The 16,990-nt window shown below is 35.9% G+C and overlaps 1 protein-coding gene across 2 annotated transcripts in view; it reads left to right on the top strand.

The window, feature by feature from the left end:
• Window positions 1–16,990, top strand: part of AQR (aquarius intron-binding spliceosomal factor) — a 113,174-nt gene that overhangs the window by 51,526 nt on the left and 44,658 nt on the right. For both annotated transcript variants that reach the window (XR_003516061.2, XM_027572737.1), the window contains exons 14-17: window positions 6,081–6,183; window positions 8,796–8,916; window positions 11,852–11,993; window positions 15,141–15,319. Coding sequence is in view for 1 of the 2 variants with exons in the window: in XM_027572737.1 (XP_027428538.1) it covers window positions 6,081–6,183; window positions 8,796–8,916; window positions 11,852–11,993; window positions 15,141–15,319 (545 nt within the window). In the remaining variant the exon portion in view is untranslated. The remainder of the gene's footprint in view (window positions 1–6,080; window positions 6,184–8,795; window positions 8,917–11,851; window positions 11,994–15,140; window positions 15,320–16,990) is intronic.

The following is a 16,990-nucleotide window of genomic DNA, read 5'->3' as shown; positions in this document are numbered from 1 at the left end:
TGTCTGGTAGAATTCCCGTGGGAAGCTATCTGGCCCACGACTTTTTTTGTTGGGAGATTTTTGATTACTGATTCAATTTTTTGGCTGGTTATGGGTCTGTTCGAATTTTCTGTTTGTTCCTCTTTCAGTTTTGGTAGTTTGTAAGTTTCTAGGAGTGTCCATTTCTTCTAGATTGCCCAGTTTGTTAGCATATAATTTTTCATAGTATTCTCTTATAATTGTATTTCTATGGTATTGGTTGTGATCTCTCTTCTTTCATTTGTGATTTTATCTGTTTGGGTCCTTTCTCTTTTCTTGATAAATCTAGCTAGGGATTTATCAGTTTTATTAATTCTGTCAACCCTCTCTTAGTTTTGTTAATCTGTTCTACTGGTTTTTTTGTTTCTGTATCATTTATTTCTGCTCTAATCTTTATTATTTCCCTTCTTTTGCTGGCTTTAGACTTCATTTGCTGTTCCTTTTCTATTTCCTTTAGGTGTAAGGTTAAGTTGTGTATTTGAGACTTTTGCTTCTTGAGGAAGGCCTATTTGCTATATACTTCCCTAAGGTTTTGAACTGTTGTGTTTTCATTTACTTCCATGTGTTTTTTTCATTCTTCTTTAATTTCCTGGTTAACCCACTCATTTTTAGTAGGATGTTCTTAACCTCCATATATTTGAGGTCTTTCCAAATTTTTTCTTGTGGTTGACTTCCAAGTTTCATAGTGTTGTGTTTTGAAACTATGCATGATATAATCACGATCTTTTTGTACTTGTTGAGCGACCCAGTATGTGATCTATTCTAGAGAATGTTCCGTGTACACTCAAAAGAATGTGTATACTGCTGCTTTAGGATGAAATGTTCTGAATGTATCTGTTAAGTCCATCCAGTCCAGTGTGTCATTCAAAGCCATTGTTTCCTTGTTGATTTTCTGTAGATGATCTGTCCATTGCTGTAAGAGGGGTGTTAAAGTCCCCTACTATTATTGTATTATTATCAATGATTTTCTTTATGTTTATTATTTTTTTATTTCATTTCTTAAAATTTAAATTTAATTAACATATAATGTATTATTGGTTTCAGAGACAGGTCATTGATACATCAGTCTTATATAATACCCACTGCTCATTAGATCATGTGCCCTACTTAATGTCCATCACCCAGTTACCCCATCCCCCGCCTCCCTCCCCTCCACTCCAGCAACCCTCAGTTTTTTTCCTATGATTAACAGTCACTTATAGTTTGTCTCCCTCTCTGATTTCACCTTGTTTTATTTTTCCCTCTCTTCCTCTATGATCCTCTGTTTGTTTCTTAAATTCCATATGAGTGAGATCATATGATAATTGTCTTTCTCCGATTGACTTATTTGCTTAGCATAATACCCTCTAATTCCATCCACATTGTTGCAAATGGCAAGATTTCATTTTTTAGTTGGCTGAGTAACATTCCATTGTGTGTGTGTGTGTGTGTGTATATACACACACCACATCTTCTTTATCCATTCATCTGACTGTGGACATCTGGGCTCTTTCCATAGCTTGGCTATTGTAGACATTGCTGCTATGGACATTGGGGTCAGATCATTACATTTGTATCTTTGGGGTAAATCCCTAATAGTGCAGTTGCTGGGTTGTAGGGTAGCTCTATTTTCAACTTTTTGAGGAACCTCTTTATGTTTATTATTAATTGATTTATATATTTGCGTGCTCCCAAGTTGGGGGCATAAATATTTACAATTGTTAGATCTTCTTGATGGTTATACCCCTTAATTATGATATAACACCCTTCTTCCTCTCTTGTTACAGACTTTGTTTTAAAATCTAGTTTGTCTGGGGCACCTGGGTGGCTCAGTCGGTTAACTGACTGCCGTCGGCTCAGGTCATGATCCTGGAGTCCCAGGATTGAGTCCCGCATCGGGCTCCCTGCTCAGCGAGGAGCCTGCTTCTCCCTCTAACCCTCCCCCCTCTCAGGTACTCTCTCTCTCTCATTCTCACTCTCTCAAAATAAATAAATAAATCTTTAAAAAAATAAAAATAAAATAAAATCTAGTTTGTCTGATTTAAGTATGGCTACTCCAGCTTTCTTTTGATGTCTGTTAGCATGATAGATGGTTCTTCATACCCTTACTTTCAGTCTGCAGTGTCTTCAGGTCTAAAATGAGTCTCTTGTAGGCAGCATATAGATGAATCTTGTTTTTTTTTTTTTATTCCATTCTGATACCTTATGTCTTTTCATTGGAGCATTTAGTCCATTTACATTCAGATTGATAGTTAAGAGATATGAATCTAGTGCCATTGTGTTACCTGTAGAGTTGGTGTTTCTGGTGATGTTCTCTGGTCCTTTCTAGTGTTTGTTGCTTTTGGTCTTTTTTTCTCCACTCAAAGAGGCGCCTTAAAATTTCTTGCAGGGCTGATTTAGTGGTCATGAATTCCTTTAGTTTTTGTTTGCCCGGGAAACTCTTTTTTATCTCTCCTTCTATTCTGAATGACAGCCTTGCTGGATAAAGAATTCTCGGCTGCATTTTTCCCCATTCAGCGCATTGAATACATCCTGCCATTTTTTTCTGGCTCACCAAGTTTCTGTGGACAGATCTGCTGCGAATCTGATCTGTCTAACCTTGTAGTTTAAGGACTTTTTTTTCCCTTGCTGCTTTCAGGATTTATTCCTTGTCTGTGTATTTTGTGAATTTGACTATGCTATGCCTTGGCAGTAGTTGACTTTCGTTGAATTTAATGGGTTTTCTCTGTGCTTCTTGGATTTTGATGTCTGTGTCCTTTCCCAGATTGGGGAAGTTTTCAGCTATAATTTGTTCAAATAAACCTTCTGTCCCTTTTTCTCTCTCTTCATCTTCTGGGTCTCCTTCCAAAAGGTGGTCGCTTTCCTACTTGTAGACTAGTTTTTGTTCTCTCAGACCTCCAATTGATTTCTTGGGCATTCAGAATGATAACTATCTAGCTGTGTTCAAGGGATGAGACAAGCTTAGGGTCCTCCTACTCCTCCACCATCTTAACTCCTCCCCTGCAAATCTCTTTAATGTCTGGCTTAATCAGAGACAGTTGGATTTGTAGCTCTGCTTCTGTATTTCATTTATTGTGAGATACTGTTTTGGTTGAAGTAAATGAAGAAATTCCCTTACACAAGAGGGAAATATATTTTAATAGCCTTTTCAGATAATTGTGAATATTTTTCTTTGATACTATATCACAACTTGACAAGTGGTAGATTCTTAAATGTTAGTTTCAATGTGGTATCTGAAACCATATTAAGGAAGTCTGTGCAACTCAAGTGAATTAATTTTAGAAATGGAGACATTTGCCTTCCTTATGGATGAGAGGACTCAATTAAGGTATGAATTCTGCCCAAATTGATTTGTAGGTATAATTCAGAAACTCAGCAAGGTATTTTCTAAAAATTGACAAGCTTATTCAAAAATTAATATAGAAAGACAAAGAGACTAGCCAAAACCATTTTGAAAAAGAACGAAGTTCGGCTCAGGTCATGGTCCCAGGGTCCCGGGCTCCCTGCTTGGCGGGAAGCCTGCTTCTCCCTCTCCCACTCCCCCTGCTTGTGTTCCTTCTCTCGCTGTGTCTCTCTCTGTCAAATAAATAAAATCTTTAAAAAAATAAAGGAACAAAGTTGAAGTTTTCCCACTACCTAATTTCAAGACTGCCTATATAGCTACAGTAATCTGGACATTATGGTATTGAATAAAGGACATATAGACATATAGATCAGTGGAACAGAGTAGAGTTCAGAAATAGACTAGACATATATCTTAGTTGATTTCTGACTAAGATGCCAAAGCAACTCACTGGGGAAAGGATAGTCTTTTCAACAACGGTGGTGAAACAGTTGGACGTATATGCAAAGTATGAAACTTGACACTTCACATCATGTACACAAACTAACTCGGAATGAATCACAGACATTTATCAGAACCAGAACTAATAGGACATATAGGAGAAAATTTTTGTGATTATGGTTTGTGCAAAGATTTCCATAGATTTCCAAAGCACAATCTATAAAGAAAAAAATTGATAAATTGGACTTTATCAAAATTTAAAACTTTTACTATTTGAAAGACATTGTTAACAGAATGTAAATGCAACCCCAGACTGGGAGAAAATATTGACTGAACACATATCTGATGATGGACTGGTATCCAGAAGTCTCAGAACTCAATAATAAGAAAACAATTTAAAAATAGCTAAAGAGGGGCGCCTGGGTGGCTCAATTGGCTGCCTTTGGCTCAGGTCATGATCCCAGGGTCCTGGGATCGAGCCCTGCATCGGGCTCCCTGCTCCTCGGGAAGCCTGCTTCTCCCTTTCCCACTCCCCCTGCTTGTGTTCCCTCTCTCGTTGTCTCTCTGTCTCTCTCTGTCAAATAAATAAATAAAATCTTTAAAAAAAAAAATAGCTAAAGATTTGAACAGATACTTCACCAAAGATGATACATTTCAGTAAGCCACAGAAAGATGTTTAGCATCATTAGTTATTAGATAAATGCAAGTTTAAATCCTAATGAGATACCATTACATGTCTATTAGAATTGTTAAAAAAACATGCTATGTATTGACTTTTGACAAGGATGTGGAACAGCTGGAATTCTTGCACATTGCTGGTGGGATTTTCAAAATGGTAGTGCCTCTTCGGAAAAATGTGACAGTTTCTTGTAGTTAAACATGCATTTACTATACAATCTAGTGTTCTCATAGATATACCCAAATGAAAATTTATGTTCACAAAAAAAATCTGTGGGGAAATTTATATAGTGGCTTATAGTTGTCCAAAACAGATACCCTTCAACTGGTGAGTGTATAACACACTGTGCTACATCTGTGTGATGGAATATGGCTCAGCAGTAAAAAGGAACCAATTACAAATGCACACAGTATAGGTGAATTTTAGTTGCATTATGGTAAATGAAAGTAACCAGTATCAAAAGGCTGTATAATGTATGATTCCACTTATATGACCTTCTGGGACAAGCAAAATTGTAGAGATAACAGGTTACTGGTTACCAGGGACTGGGATAGAGTGTGTGAGGGCATTCGGCGAGGGTGATGAAAATATATTTAAGTAATAGAAAGCTGTTCAGCTCATGATGGTGAATACACGTTTTCCAGAATTCATTTTTCACTTGGAAGTTCCAATTTTATCTTTGGTAACAAATACTATCCATTGTTTTCCTTAAAGTTACTGGTTTATTTTGTTCAGATTTGGAAATTTTTTGCTGTTTATTCAAGTTTGAATAACCATAGTTTGTCACTAGTTCTTTGAAGTAAAAATTGTGAGGAAAATGTGTACTTCCTATCTTGTCACACAGAATTTTTAAAAAACAGATACTCAAGAGTCCAAATTTAATTATATTAATAATTAATTTTAAGTAGCAATTTAATTTCAATTAATAAATTAATTTTGCTACTTCGTTAAGGGCATTCTTAAACGAAAGTGGCTTTTTTTCCCCCTCTGCATGTGGCAGTAAGGAATGCTATGGTTCCTTATAGTCCTGGTTGATACCACCGCCTTCACCCATGCCAGCAGTTTTACCCACCATTGCTTTTCACTGTGTATGTAAAAATAGTGAAAAAAAACAAATAATGTCTTAGTATTAATAGAAAGAAATATTGTGGGCGCCTGGGTGGCTCAGTTGGTTAAGCGACTGCCTTCGGCTCAGGTCATGATCCTGGAGTCCCAGGATCGAGTCCCGCATCGGGCTCCCTGCTCGGCGGGGAGTCTGCTTCTCCCTCTGACCCTCCCCCCTCTCGTGCTCTCTCTCTCTCATTCTCTCTCTCATTCTTTCTCTCAAATAAATAAATAAATAAAATCTTTTAAAAAATTAAAAAAAAAAAGAAAGAAATACTGTTCTTGCAGACTTACTAGAAATAGGTCTCAGGGACCCACAGGGGTTTTGCAGAAGACCTTTGAGAACCTGCATTAAGGGGGTTAACTTTCATTGCTGATTTTTTTTATTTGCTGCGGTTTCATAGGGTTATATTTGCTAGGTAAAATTTTTTAAGCAATCTGTAAAATTGTGTGTTTCAGAAGTAAAGTAAGGGAAGTTAATAAGATATTCTGATCCAAATATTCCTTATTCTGCAGTTCAAATACACTCCACCAGGTGGCATCATACCTCTGCTTGTTACCAACTCTTCCTAAAAATGAAGACACAACTTTTGATAAAGAATTTCTTCTAGAATTGCTGGTAAATATTAATGTTCTTTAAATTTTCCCTTTCTTAAAGACATGTGTTGATACAGATTTTTTCCTGGGCTGAAGGTTAAGTAGGTCATTGCTACCTGTTTTACAAGTACATCATCATATGATTTTGTCAGATTTCTTATCTATTAGATTTCTTTTCTTAAGTCTTTAACCTTTTAAAACTGCTTCATGGCATGAATTCAGTCCATGCAAACATTAATGAGCAGCTTCTGTGTCAGGCACTGGATTCAGGCATTAGGGATACATAGATAATTGACACCATTCCTGCCTTTTAGAGGTCATAGTTACACAGACACAGGTAATACATATGCATTCATATTTATCTAACCATTTATTTTAAAAGTTATTTAAATATGGTACCTTGAATATTAAGGCATGCCTTTATCATTAGAAAACTCAGGAATAGTTAGAAAAATTATCACTGACTTGGTGGTTTAAGAATTCTAACGGATTTTTCAGTCATTTTGGGAAATAATGGACTTTAACTCAAACTAATCCTTTTTTGGTAAGGTTTTATTTTTTTTAGTGCAGTTTTAGGTTCACAGAAAAAATTGAGGACGAGGAATATACTTTATTTTTAGCTTTAGTAAAATAATTCATAAAATGCATGAGGAATTATATCCCCACTCTGAATATTTAAGCTGTTTGCAATGTTCACTTTTACAAATAATGATGTAGTCCTGGCACATGCCTCTTTGTGCACATGTGTGGACATTTAGGAGAGGTACCTAGAAGTGAAATTGTTTGATTGAAGCATGTGCTTATTTAAAAGATAAGATTCAGCCGAATTATCCTCTGAAAGATGTATGTTCCTACCAATAGTATATTAGAGTGTGTCTCCTTAAGCAGCTTTGGATGTTATGAGTCATCCCAATTTCTGCCAGTTGCATGGGTAAAATTGTTTTAATTTTTTTGTTTTTAGTTTGTTTTTTATAACTCTACAAACATAAACTGTGTGGGTGTATATAGGCATTTTTTACATGTGTGGAACCATAATAGGTACACAGTTTTGTGACTTATATTCCAAGCTCATACTTTTAATATAGGGTGTAAAATACAGTCTCTTACTATAGAGAAGATGATGCTAGTTTTGGGGATAGTAACCAGAAGCTATTGGTAGCAGGTGTTTTAAGCCTGATGACAGCTGTTTTAAGTGCCAGTTGGAGAGATATTCTTGGAGTTTTAACTTAATTCAAGTATGGAAAATACTTTTTTATTGATATGCTTACTTGTGTGAAATGTATGTCTTAGGTCACCATCTTTGCCTTTTCATTATTTCTGACTACAAGTGCTTTCTAAAACTTCCTTGCCCTATTTTCTGACAGCATGAAATCTTTTCTCATAAGTCAGGTTTGGGGATTAATAATAAATCCTTCTATACAAAGAAATGAGGATTTTTTCAGGAATCTTTCTAATGGAAAATAGGTTTAAATATAAAGCGGATCCTATGCCTTTTACAGTCTTACAGCTAAGATTCATCCATGAAGTTTAAATATTTTTGCCAAAAAGAAAACAGTTTTAAAAATTCATAGTGCTACAGCATTATCTTTTATTTCCTTGCTCTCCTAAAGGATTTCCTTAGGCTTTGTATTCTTCTAATATCTGAATTATGATAAAGAAGTTGAAATATGCATATTGTTTAGATGATATCACACTATTTTCTTTCCTAAAATAATACTCTCCCTACTGAAGAGAACGTGACACATTTTCCACATGTATCTTTTTAACATGTTAATTAGGTAACAAGCTTATTTCTGTTAGAGATAGATGACTATAATATTAACAGTGGAAGTCTACATAGAGGTCATAAAGTCCAACTCTCATTTTACAAGGAAAACTGAGGCCAGTTTGTGTGTGTGTGTGTGTGTGTGTGTGTGTGTGTGTGTGTGTGTTTAAAAAGATTTATTTATTTACTTCAGAGAGTGAGAAACAGCCTGAGTGAGGGGGGTTGGGCAGCGGGAGAGGGGAAGCAAACTCTACACTGAGTGTGGAGCCCAGTGCTGAGTTCTGTCTCCTGACCTGAAGATCACGACCTGAATTGAAACCAAGAGTCAGACACTTAACCAACTGAGCCACCCAGGTGCCCCCAGGTTTTTAATAAACAAAACTTTCCATATTGTTTAATTAGTAGTAGAATGAAAACTATAATCTAGGACTTAGGGCTTAACATTGGTGAATATTAAGTGCTATGGTTTTTAAGGTCTTGGCATGTGCCCCAGGCACTTTGATACTGTTTTACAGTATTCCGTTTCATTTTCATAAGAAACCTGAGAGGTGAGTTTTTTTATCTGTTTTACTGAAAAAGAAGCTAAGATCAGGGAAGTTAAAGGAACGTGCCCAGTTTTTACATAGCTCATAAATTAGAGGTACTTGGTGTTGAACTCTGATCTGCCTGATTCCAAAGCCCATCATAATTGGTGCCTCTCTCATCTTTGACTTATGGAGAAAATGGAAAAAGGGGAAAAACCCTCTTATTAAGTGGTACCATAACTGAAAGACATGAAACTTTTCAATCCATACTTTATGGTGAATTACTCCTTAAATTATTTTAAGAAAAGATGCTTATAACTTTCCGCATGATCCTGTTTCTTTTAGGTATCTCGTCATGAACGTCGAATTTCTCAGATTCAGCAGTTGAACCAGATGCCTTTGTATCCAACTGAGAAAATCATATGGGATGAAAATATTGTCCCAACTGAGTACTATTCTGGGGAAGGTATGACAGAGAAGTACGGGATTCAGGTGTACCATGAAATTTAGTTTAGAATTTATCATATGTAACTGAAAATACTCCTATCTGTTACATGCATTAGGGTAATTTTCTGGTACCCTGAAGTTTAATTTTAAAGCTGGAAACTATTCAGTATTTTGAATGCATAGTATTAAAGATTTTTATTAAATTTAACCATGCCTTAAAGTGTGTGTGTATGTGTGTGTGAGCATGTGCGAATGCGTGCTGTGCACACATGCTCAGACGTGCACATGTATACATGTATACATATATTAGGATGAGATATATATATATGTCATATACATATATCATCCTTTATAAAATATGACCGTAAGCATAAAACTGTGTTTTAAGGAGACCTAATAGTGAAGGAAGTATAGCCCTCATTATATCGCTGTAAAAGGCTTTGTTTGGTAGTGTATTATTTTTCAAAGCCTTTTTTAGAAGTTCTTTCGAATTCCTTGTTAAGCCAGCTAATGACCACCAAAAATTGTCAGTAGTTAATAATAAACCCTTCGTTTTGATTAAAAATAGTTATTCCCTGGTTTACTTATCTATTTCAACAGATTTCTTCCTAGATGCTTTTGTTCATCCACTAAGGATGAGAATTTGTCACAATTGAGTATATGCTGAAGTACATTCTGACATATTTGAAGGCATATTTTTAAAAAAAATTAAGGAAATTTTTTGAACAATGACATTATTATGAGAAGTTTGGCTGTTTTAAAGAAATCATCAGTGGTAATTTATTTAAAAGAAAAATGGATACTTCAGAGTCGTATCCTGAAGTCGTATCCATAACTTCAGTAAAGCCAGTGCACCAAAATTGTGCTAGATTTCAGAATAGGCAGTCTTCATATTTTTTTAATTCTTACAAGGGTCAATGTCTTGTTTTTTCATTTTTCTAATTTGTTCATGCCAAAAGCATTTATGACCGTGTATGTATGACATCTAACTCTTTGTCTAACCAATTCCCAAAAGGCAAATAATCACTTCGTATTTTGTCTTGTCAGTACAGAGCTTATGTGTCCTTAAATATGTACATAGTCTTTCATCTAGCTTTTGGTGCTATCTAGTGATGCTGCTCTGAGTTTAAAACACATTTGCTTAGTATGTAAAATATTGTTCTTCTTTCCCACCTGCAATTAATGAAGGTTAAGGAAAGTATTTCAGAACAATATTAGTTGCCAAATGGTTTAACTGTAATAAAGCTGTCTTCAGATATTTGGCTATGTGATGCCATTGTTCTTTAGGGACCATGGATGGCACTGTGTTTTAGGGGCTCAATATCTGATGCTCATAAATAAGCAAAGATCAAAGCTAATACTGAATGTTTATGCAGCCTGCTTCTAGCTCCCAAGAAGAGAAAATAAGTGTGAAATCAGTACAGATATTTAAAAAAATATAGTTAAGAATTGTAAAGAAAATCCTTGTAAAATTTTATGCCCTCGTTTTGAGCCTTTTTAAGAAAATAAACACCAATATAGAAAGCCACACAACATAAATATAGGGCTTAACAAATTATCATAAGGGAAATAACCACCTTATTAGCTATCCCAGAACCCTCCTGTAAGCTCCTTCCTAGTTACTGCTTCTCCCTCCACCTGAAAGTAACCATTTCTTGACTTCTATAGCAATCACTATATATTTCTTCATAGTTTTATCACCTACTTGTGCATCGATGTATGATAGTCAATCTTGTACATTGTTTAAAATGTCTTTTACTTCACAAATGCCCTCTGTATCCCTTTTCTTTTGAAGAACCTGAGTTGTTTGATCCGTATAGTTTCCCACAGTCTAGTTTTTTCTAACTGACTACTCAGTGTACAGTTGAGTATGTCTCTCTGCTCTTTATTTTTCTTGCAGATTGGCAGCTGAATGCAGAGTCTTGGTCAGGCTTAGGTTTTCTCTCTGGCAAGATTCTTGGTGGTGCTGTATTCTCTCATCAGATGCACAGAATGTCTGGTTGTTTGTGTGTGTATGTGTATGATATAAGTAGCCATTGCTGCTTAATGGCTAGATTTGTTAATTCAATGACAGTTGCAAAATAGTCACATTTTAAATTTTTTTTTTTTTTAATAAAATTATGCTGTCTAAAGAGACACTTTCCCTCAGCCTCTGGCGTGGAAGATACTGAGTTAGATTATAAATCAGAATCTAACAAATGATGTGAAATTTTTTTTGCAGTTCTTTGCCATTTGGTAAGAATGGATACAGCTGATAAAAATAATATGATTTTCCAGTAAAATGTGTTTACTTTGAGGTTCTTTCTTTTTTTTTTTTTTACCTTTTTGGTATTGCAGCCAAGTGCTTATTCACTTATTATCCAAGGGAAAGAGCAGTTAGTGAAGATATTAGAAAGAATATTGTTTATTAGTATAGTCAGAGAAGGGAAGTAACTCCAGGAATAGCATCCAACGAATACCTTAACCTTAAAGTCTAGCCAAAAGGCAGAGATTCAGAGCACAGTAGTGCTCATTGGAGATAGATTAATATGTTGTAATATACTGACTACTTAGCTTTCATGGTAAATTTGTCATGGGCTTAGTTTATGGTCATTATTTACTTCGAGCTTTGCCAAATACAAATGAGGGGGTAAAGGAAGAATTTTTAAACTACTTGAGACTATATTAATTGTAAGTATCTTCAGATACTTTTGAGAAGCCTGTTTGAATCATTGATGCATGGTTTTATGTATTAATGAGATTTATCCTTACTTCCCAACTCTTAATAGATAGCATTTGTTAACTTGGTTTTTCAGTTTCTGTGTGAAAATAAGACTAGAACCTTATCAAATATGCTATATTTCAGACATCATTAAATTAAACTCTTAACCAAACTTGTAGTGCATTTCTTTATACATAGCACAGCTGTCTGATTAAAAGAATAATTCACATGTGGGTGTTGTTTTCCTTTTCAGGTTGTCTTGCTCTTCCCAAGTTGAATTTGCAGTTTTTGACTCTTCATGATTACCTCTTAAGGAATTTTAATCTCTTCCGCTTAGAATCAACTTACGAAATTAGGCAGGACATCGAGGATAGTGTCAGCAGAATGAAGCCATGGTTAGTAAATTGGTTCCACTTGTAATGAAGAGGTGCAAACAGTGACTGACATAACTCTCTGTCAGAAACCTCCTAAGTGTATTTAGAAACAGTATGCCTGGTGTGAAGATGCCCTCCAAAATATGAGATATTTACTCTTTGAGAAATTCTCTAATGTGGATTAGTGTATACCAAAAGTGCTAAAACATAAAATACCTGTCTGGGTACTTGGGTGTGGTGCTGGGGGCTGGGGATAAGGGAGGAGAGGTCTTCATTCATGGAGGGTGGTGAGGGGAGAAATGTAGAGGGGAGAGTAGGATGGACATTAGCAAAGGGTAAAGAGGGAAGGTATGGGCTGACCAGCAGGCCTTTACTAGGACAACGGTTCAAGTCCTGGGAGCTTATGATAAGGAGGTCTTCTACTACCCCAGCTGCTCTTGTGGGGCTGTCACCAGTATCTCAGTTAGCCTCTCTCAGGAACCTGGCAAGAGATGAGGAGCATTGCTGAGCATCACATGGAATCAAACGTTGCAAAGTCTTTCCCGGTCCTCCCTCCATAGATTACCTTGACTAAACCATCAGGATTTACTTTGGGGGCCAGTTGAGTAGGTCTCTTTATTGAGGAAGTCTTCTGCTTAAACTCAACTCCCCACTTGCTAGCTCATGTCTGGAATTCTTTTAGCTAAGAAAAGACTTTCATTCTAGTTATTGTAGGCAGCTCTGCATTATGAGATTTGTGAAGGTCTGTTTTCCTTTTTAGACATGACTGATTTAGACATGAGATAAATGCCCTTCATTCACTATTTCATTCTACATATGAAATTGATGAGGGTAAGTTATATATCACAAATGACTATAAACTAGTAAAATTAATTCTATAAAATGGATTTTTATTATATTCTGGTCACACTATGCATTGCATACACATACAATTGTATTGCGTTCTGTATGAAAAGCTTAACAGTTTTTGAATGTGAATAGATTCAGGTATCTTCCAGGCTTCTCTCCTTACTAATTATAGACAGCTACATGGACACTGTGATTATGATCTATTTTTCTCACTTCCACATTTTATTTCATACACATTTCTATTTTTTAATTAGTTATTATGTGAAAAGTTATTCTGGGTGAGAGTATAAAACATAACATAAAATATTTTTTACTTAATAATCAGTTGAGTCAGTAGGCAGGCTAGCACTGTGAGGTTTGTATACTCGCTGGCTGATCATCCCTGCCCACAGTTTTGCTGGAATTATTGCCCATTATTTGGACCCCCAGGGTGTGCTTGATCAGAAAGCTTCTTTCAGTTTATGGTTAACCTTGGGTTTACATGCTCAGATTGTGGACCTAATTTTGGCCATTTTGCAAACTAGGGATTTATTAACTAGCAGTTTATCAAATAGAATTCACTTATATTTTACTTAAATGCTAAATAAAGCAAAAATACTTAATTCTGTGGTCTATTAATAAAGGACATTTTTTTAACTTACATTATTTTCTGCTATGGGAAAGAAAATGTCACTTTTGGGAGTTAACTTGTGATAATAAATTTTTCTAGATTTTCATTCCTAATTGCCCATCACTGAAGGCTTTTAAAAATAATGAGATCTAAAAAGAGGCCAGGCTTCTATCTGTTTCTTGTGTGCTGAAGGTGGAAAAGTCAGGGCATAAATTTTACTCAATGCTTGGTACTAATGATCATGTATTCAGGTTGCTGAAACCACTGAGCAACATAAGGGAGAAAGTATTTATGAGGGGCAGAAATCTATCCTTTTTAATCCTTCGTGTTGCAGGCAGATTTTATAAGGGAAGAAAAAAGAGTTGGGGAGAATAGATTACTGGTTGCCTGGGGGTAGTAACAGGATTGACTGTACTCAAATGAGAGGGATCTTTTATGCATAGGATGGAAGTGTTCTCAGATTGTGGTGATGGACGCACAACTCTGCAAATTTACTAAACGTCATTGAATTGTGCATTTACAATGAATGAATTTTATGGTATGTAAGCTATATTGTGGTAAAAGTGTAAAAAATGGAGGAGGTAACAGTTACTACAAAAGGGTTTAGACACAAGATAATACCTTTTAGAAATTCCCTGTACTAAGCAAGTCACGGGATGCAGAACTTTTATTTTAATTGGTTTCACTCTTTGATGTTGTGAAGTTCTATAATTTTTTTCTTATAACACAAAGCCTTTACCTGGGAGGTAGCTTTTCTTTATCTGTGTAAGTATGTCATTTTTGGCAGTACTTTCCGGTTTTGGAGTGCTGCTGCAGTATTTATGTTATAGATTTCCCGGATACACTACTTAATGTAAAATCTGAAGCACCGGTTAGACTAACACAAGAAGAAAGAATGGGTATTTGAATGTTAGTGATTCTGGTTATTACAACTAGCTCGATTATCTTTACCCCCAGTCCATGGCAGTATCTTTTAAATGATTTAAATAGTATGCCCTAAAGCAAGCATTTGCATAGATATTATCATTTGTTGGTTTGTTTTTAATTTTTGAAAATTCCAACTTGTTCCAGAACAGCTTATAGAAATACCGAAATACATAAAATGTAAGGAGTTGAGACTATCTTGATGAAGAGAGGAAAAGGATAAGAATTATTATTACATTATTATAATCTAGATTACTCTATTATTATAGGTTATTCTTTAAGATTTTATTTATTCATTTGAGAGAGCAGAGAGTGAGAGGGAGAAGCAGACCCCCAGCTGAGCCTGGAGCCCTATGCAGAGCCCAGTAAGGGCCTCAGTCCCAGAACCCCAGAGATCATGACCTGAGCCGAAGGCAGATGCTTAACCATCTGAGCCACCCAGGCGCCCTGGGATAGATTGTTCTTTGACCAAATGCCTCCACTCTATGTATACAGAGTTACCTTTTTTTTCTGTGTGTGTGTGTGTGTGTGTGTGATACTCTTCTCTACTTGCCTTTCTTTACTGGACCATATTTGCCTATTCATTCTACTGAATATATTCCTTATATATTGGGACTTTGTTTTTTTGGTTTGTTTTGTTTTTTGTTTTAAGTTTAGAAATAAGAGTTACTAATGTCTGGGCTTAGTAGCTAAATATGTGTTCCTCCTTACTGATTTTACTTGACCAGAAGTTGGGGAAAAGTCATTTTTTTGTTTGAGTAATCATGCACTTCTTTGGTTTTCAGGCAATCTGAGTATGGTGGTGTAGTGTTTGGTGGTTGGGCACGAATGGCCCAGCCTATCGTGGCTTTCACTGTAGTTGAGGTTGCCAAGCCCAACATAGGTGAAAACTGGCCAACCCGAGTTCGTGCGGATGTTACCATCAATCTGAATGTCAGAGATCACATCAAAGATGAATGGGAAGGTAATTTTGTATTTCAAAAAATTAAGTTACATTTTTGCCTTTTTAGTGTATAGACTTAGAAAATTGGCAAAGCACTTTTACTAAGCATTACCCTTCTAAACATTTATGAAATTTATCTTTAAAAATTGTCTTTATAATTACTAGTAGTAAAAATATCAAGGAACATACAGGCACAATTAAATGTCTTAATACTTTAGTAAAAAGCATAAAATAGCATGCATATCACAGTATTTTGAGAATTGCAGTTTGCAAAGCTGAGAGGATCTCTTTAAATCCCAAATTTAGTAAGACAATATTTATGAATTTGTAGGATCAATATAAAAAGAATCAAAATATTACTGTTCACTAAAGAAAGGGGGGATAACCCACACATAACCTTTGCACACATGCAGAGCTAGTAAAGAAAATTGGTGTTTTTAAGAGCAAAAAGTCACCAAGGTGAAGAGAATAGGGATGCATACAGTTGCTGGAAAATAAAGATACAAAATCAAAATTAGACAAACTCAAAAGGAATTTAAGGAGATCTCGTAAAACATCTCAGAGAGAAATAATAATAGTTTAACTGTACTAAAGGGAGGAAGTTAGGTAAAGAATTAGTGATATTAAGTGTATTCAAGGATAAATAATAGATGCAGAGAAATTAGATGAGTTATTTCCCCTGTTCTTTCCTAGGCAACATTTTAGGGGCAGGAGTTCTGTGTCACAGGAATTTTATTTAGAGGCAGATTTGTTCAGAGTTACTAAGCCAAGTAAAGACTGAAAACATTGATAACACCTGTGCCAGAACTGACACATGACCTAATTTTTAAGTGGCACTTTTATATTTTTCTCCCAGCTGTCTGTGAGAGCTCTTACTTGCTGTCCTGTTGTGAGAAACAGTAGCCGGTAGATTTTATCTCCTTCCACCTTCTTGGCATGCCAGAAGGAAAGGGATAGTCCCTGAATGGGTCAGTTGTCAGAAATTATTGCTCCCAGTATAGCTGTTTATAACCAGAGGGACTATATGATAAATTTATCCAGTAATTCTGAAGGAATCCAGCGGCAAAGCTGGCCACATGTTTAACAAATGGCCACTGTAGTGGGTGTAGTTCGTGACAGATTGTTTTTATGATTTCTGGATCCTTCAGAAAAGGGGCGCCTGGGTGGCTCAGTCATTAAGTGTCTGCCTTCAGCTCAGGTCATGATCCCAGGGGTCTGGGATCGAGCCCCGCATTGGGCTCCCTGCTCAGTGGGAAGCCTGCTTCTCCCTCTCCCACTGCTTGTGTTCCCTCTCTCGCTGTCTTGCTCTGTCAAATAAATAAATAAAATCTTTAAAAAAAAAAGTTCCAGTCTAATCTAGTGCATTACACATCTAGAGTACTGTATATCTTTATTGTTGCTAAATCTTAAAAGAGAGACATTAAGTTGCCAGAGAAGGTTTTATACTTACTACCTTTGGCATTTAAGAAAGTATTAAAATAAACACTTTTACACAGTTACCTAAATTCCTTTCCTTCATTACTTTGGAGACTTATATCAGAAGGACATTAAAGTCTTTTTTTTCTTTCATTCTTTTAAACATAGGCCTCTGATAGAATGAGAAATGTAATGGATAAATTTTGATGGGCAGGAGAGGGAACAGCAGGGTACTGTGGAACAAGTGATTCATAATATGGGGCATGGTGGGGAGAA

This window comes from Zalophus californianus, chromosome 6 (assembly GCF_009762305.2).
Source record: "Zalophus californianus isolate mZalCal1 chromosome 6, mZalCal1.pri.v2, whole genome shotgun sequence".
Classification (NCBI taxonomy): Eukaryota; Metazoa; Chordata; class Mammalia; order Carnivora; family Otariidae; genus Zalophus; species Zalophus californianus.
The sequence above is the reverse complement of the archived record's forward strand: the minus strand, read 5'-3'. Positions and strand labels throughout refer to the sequence as shown.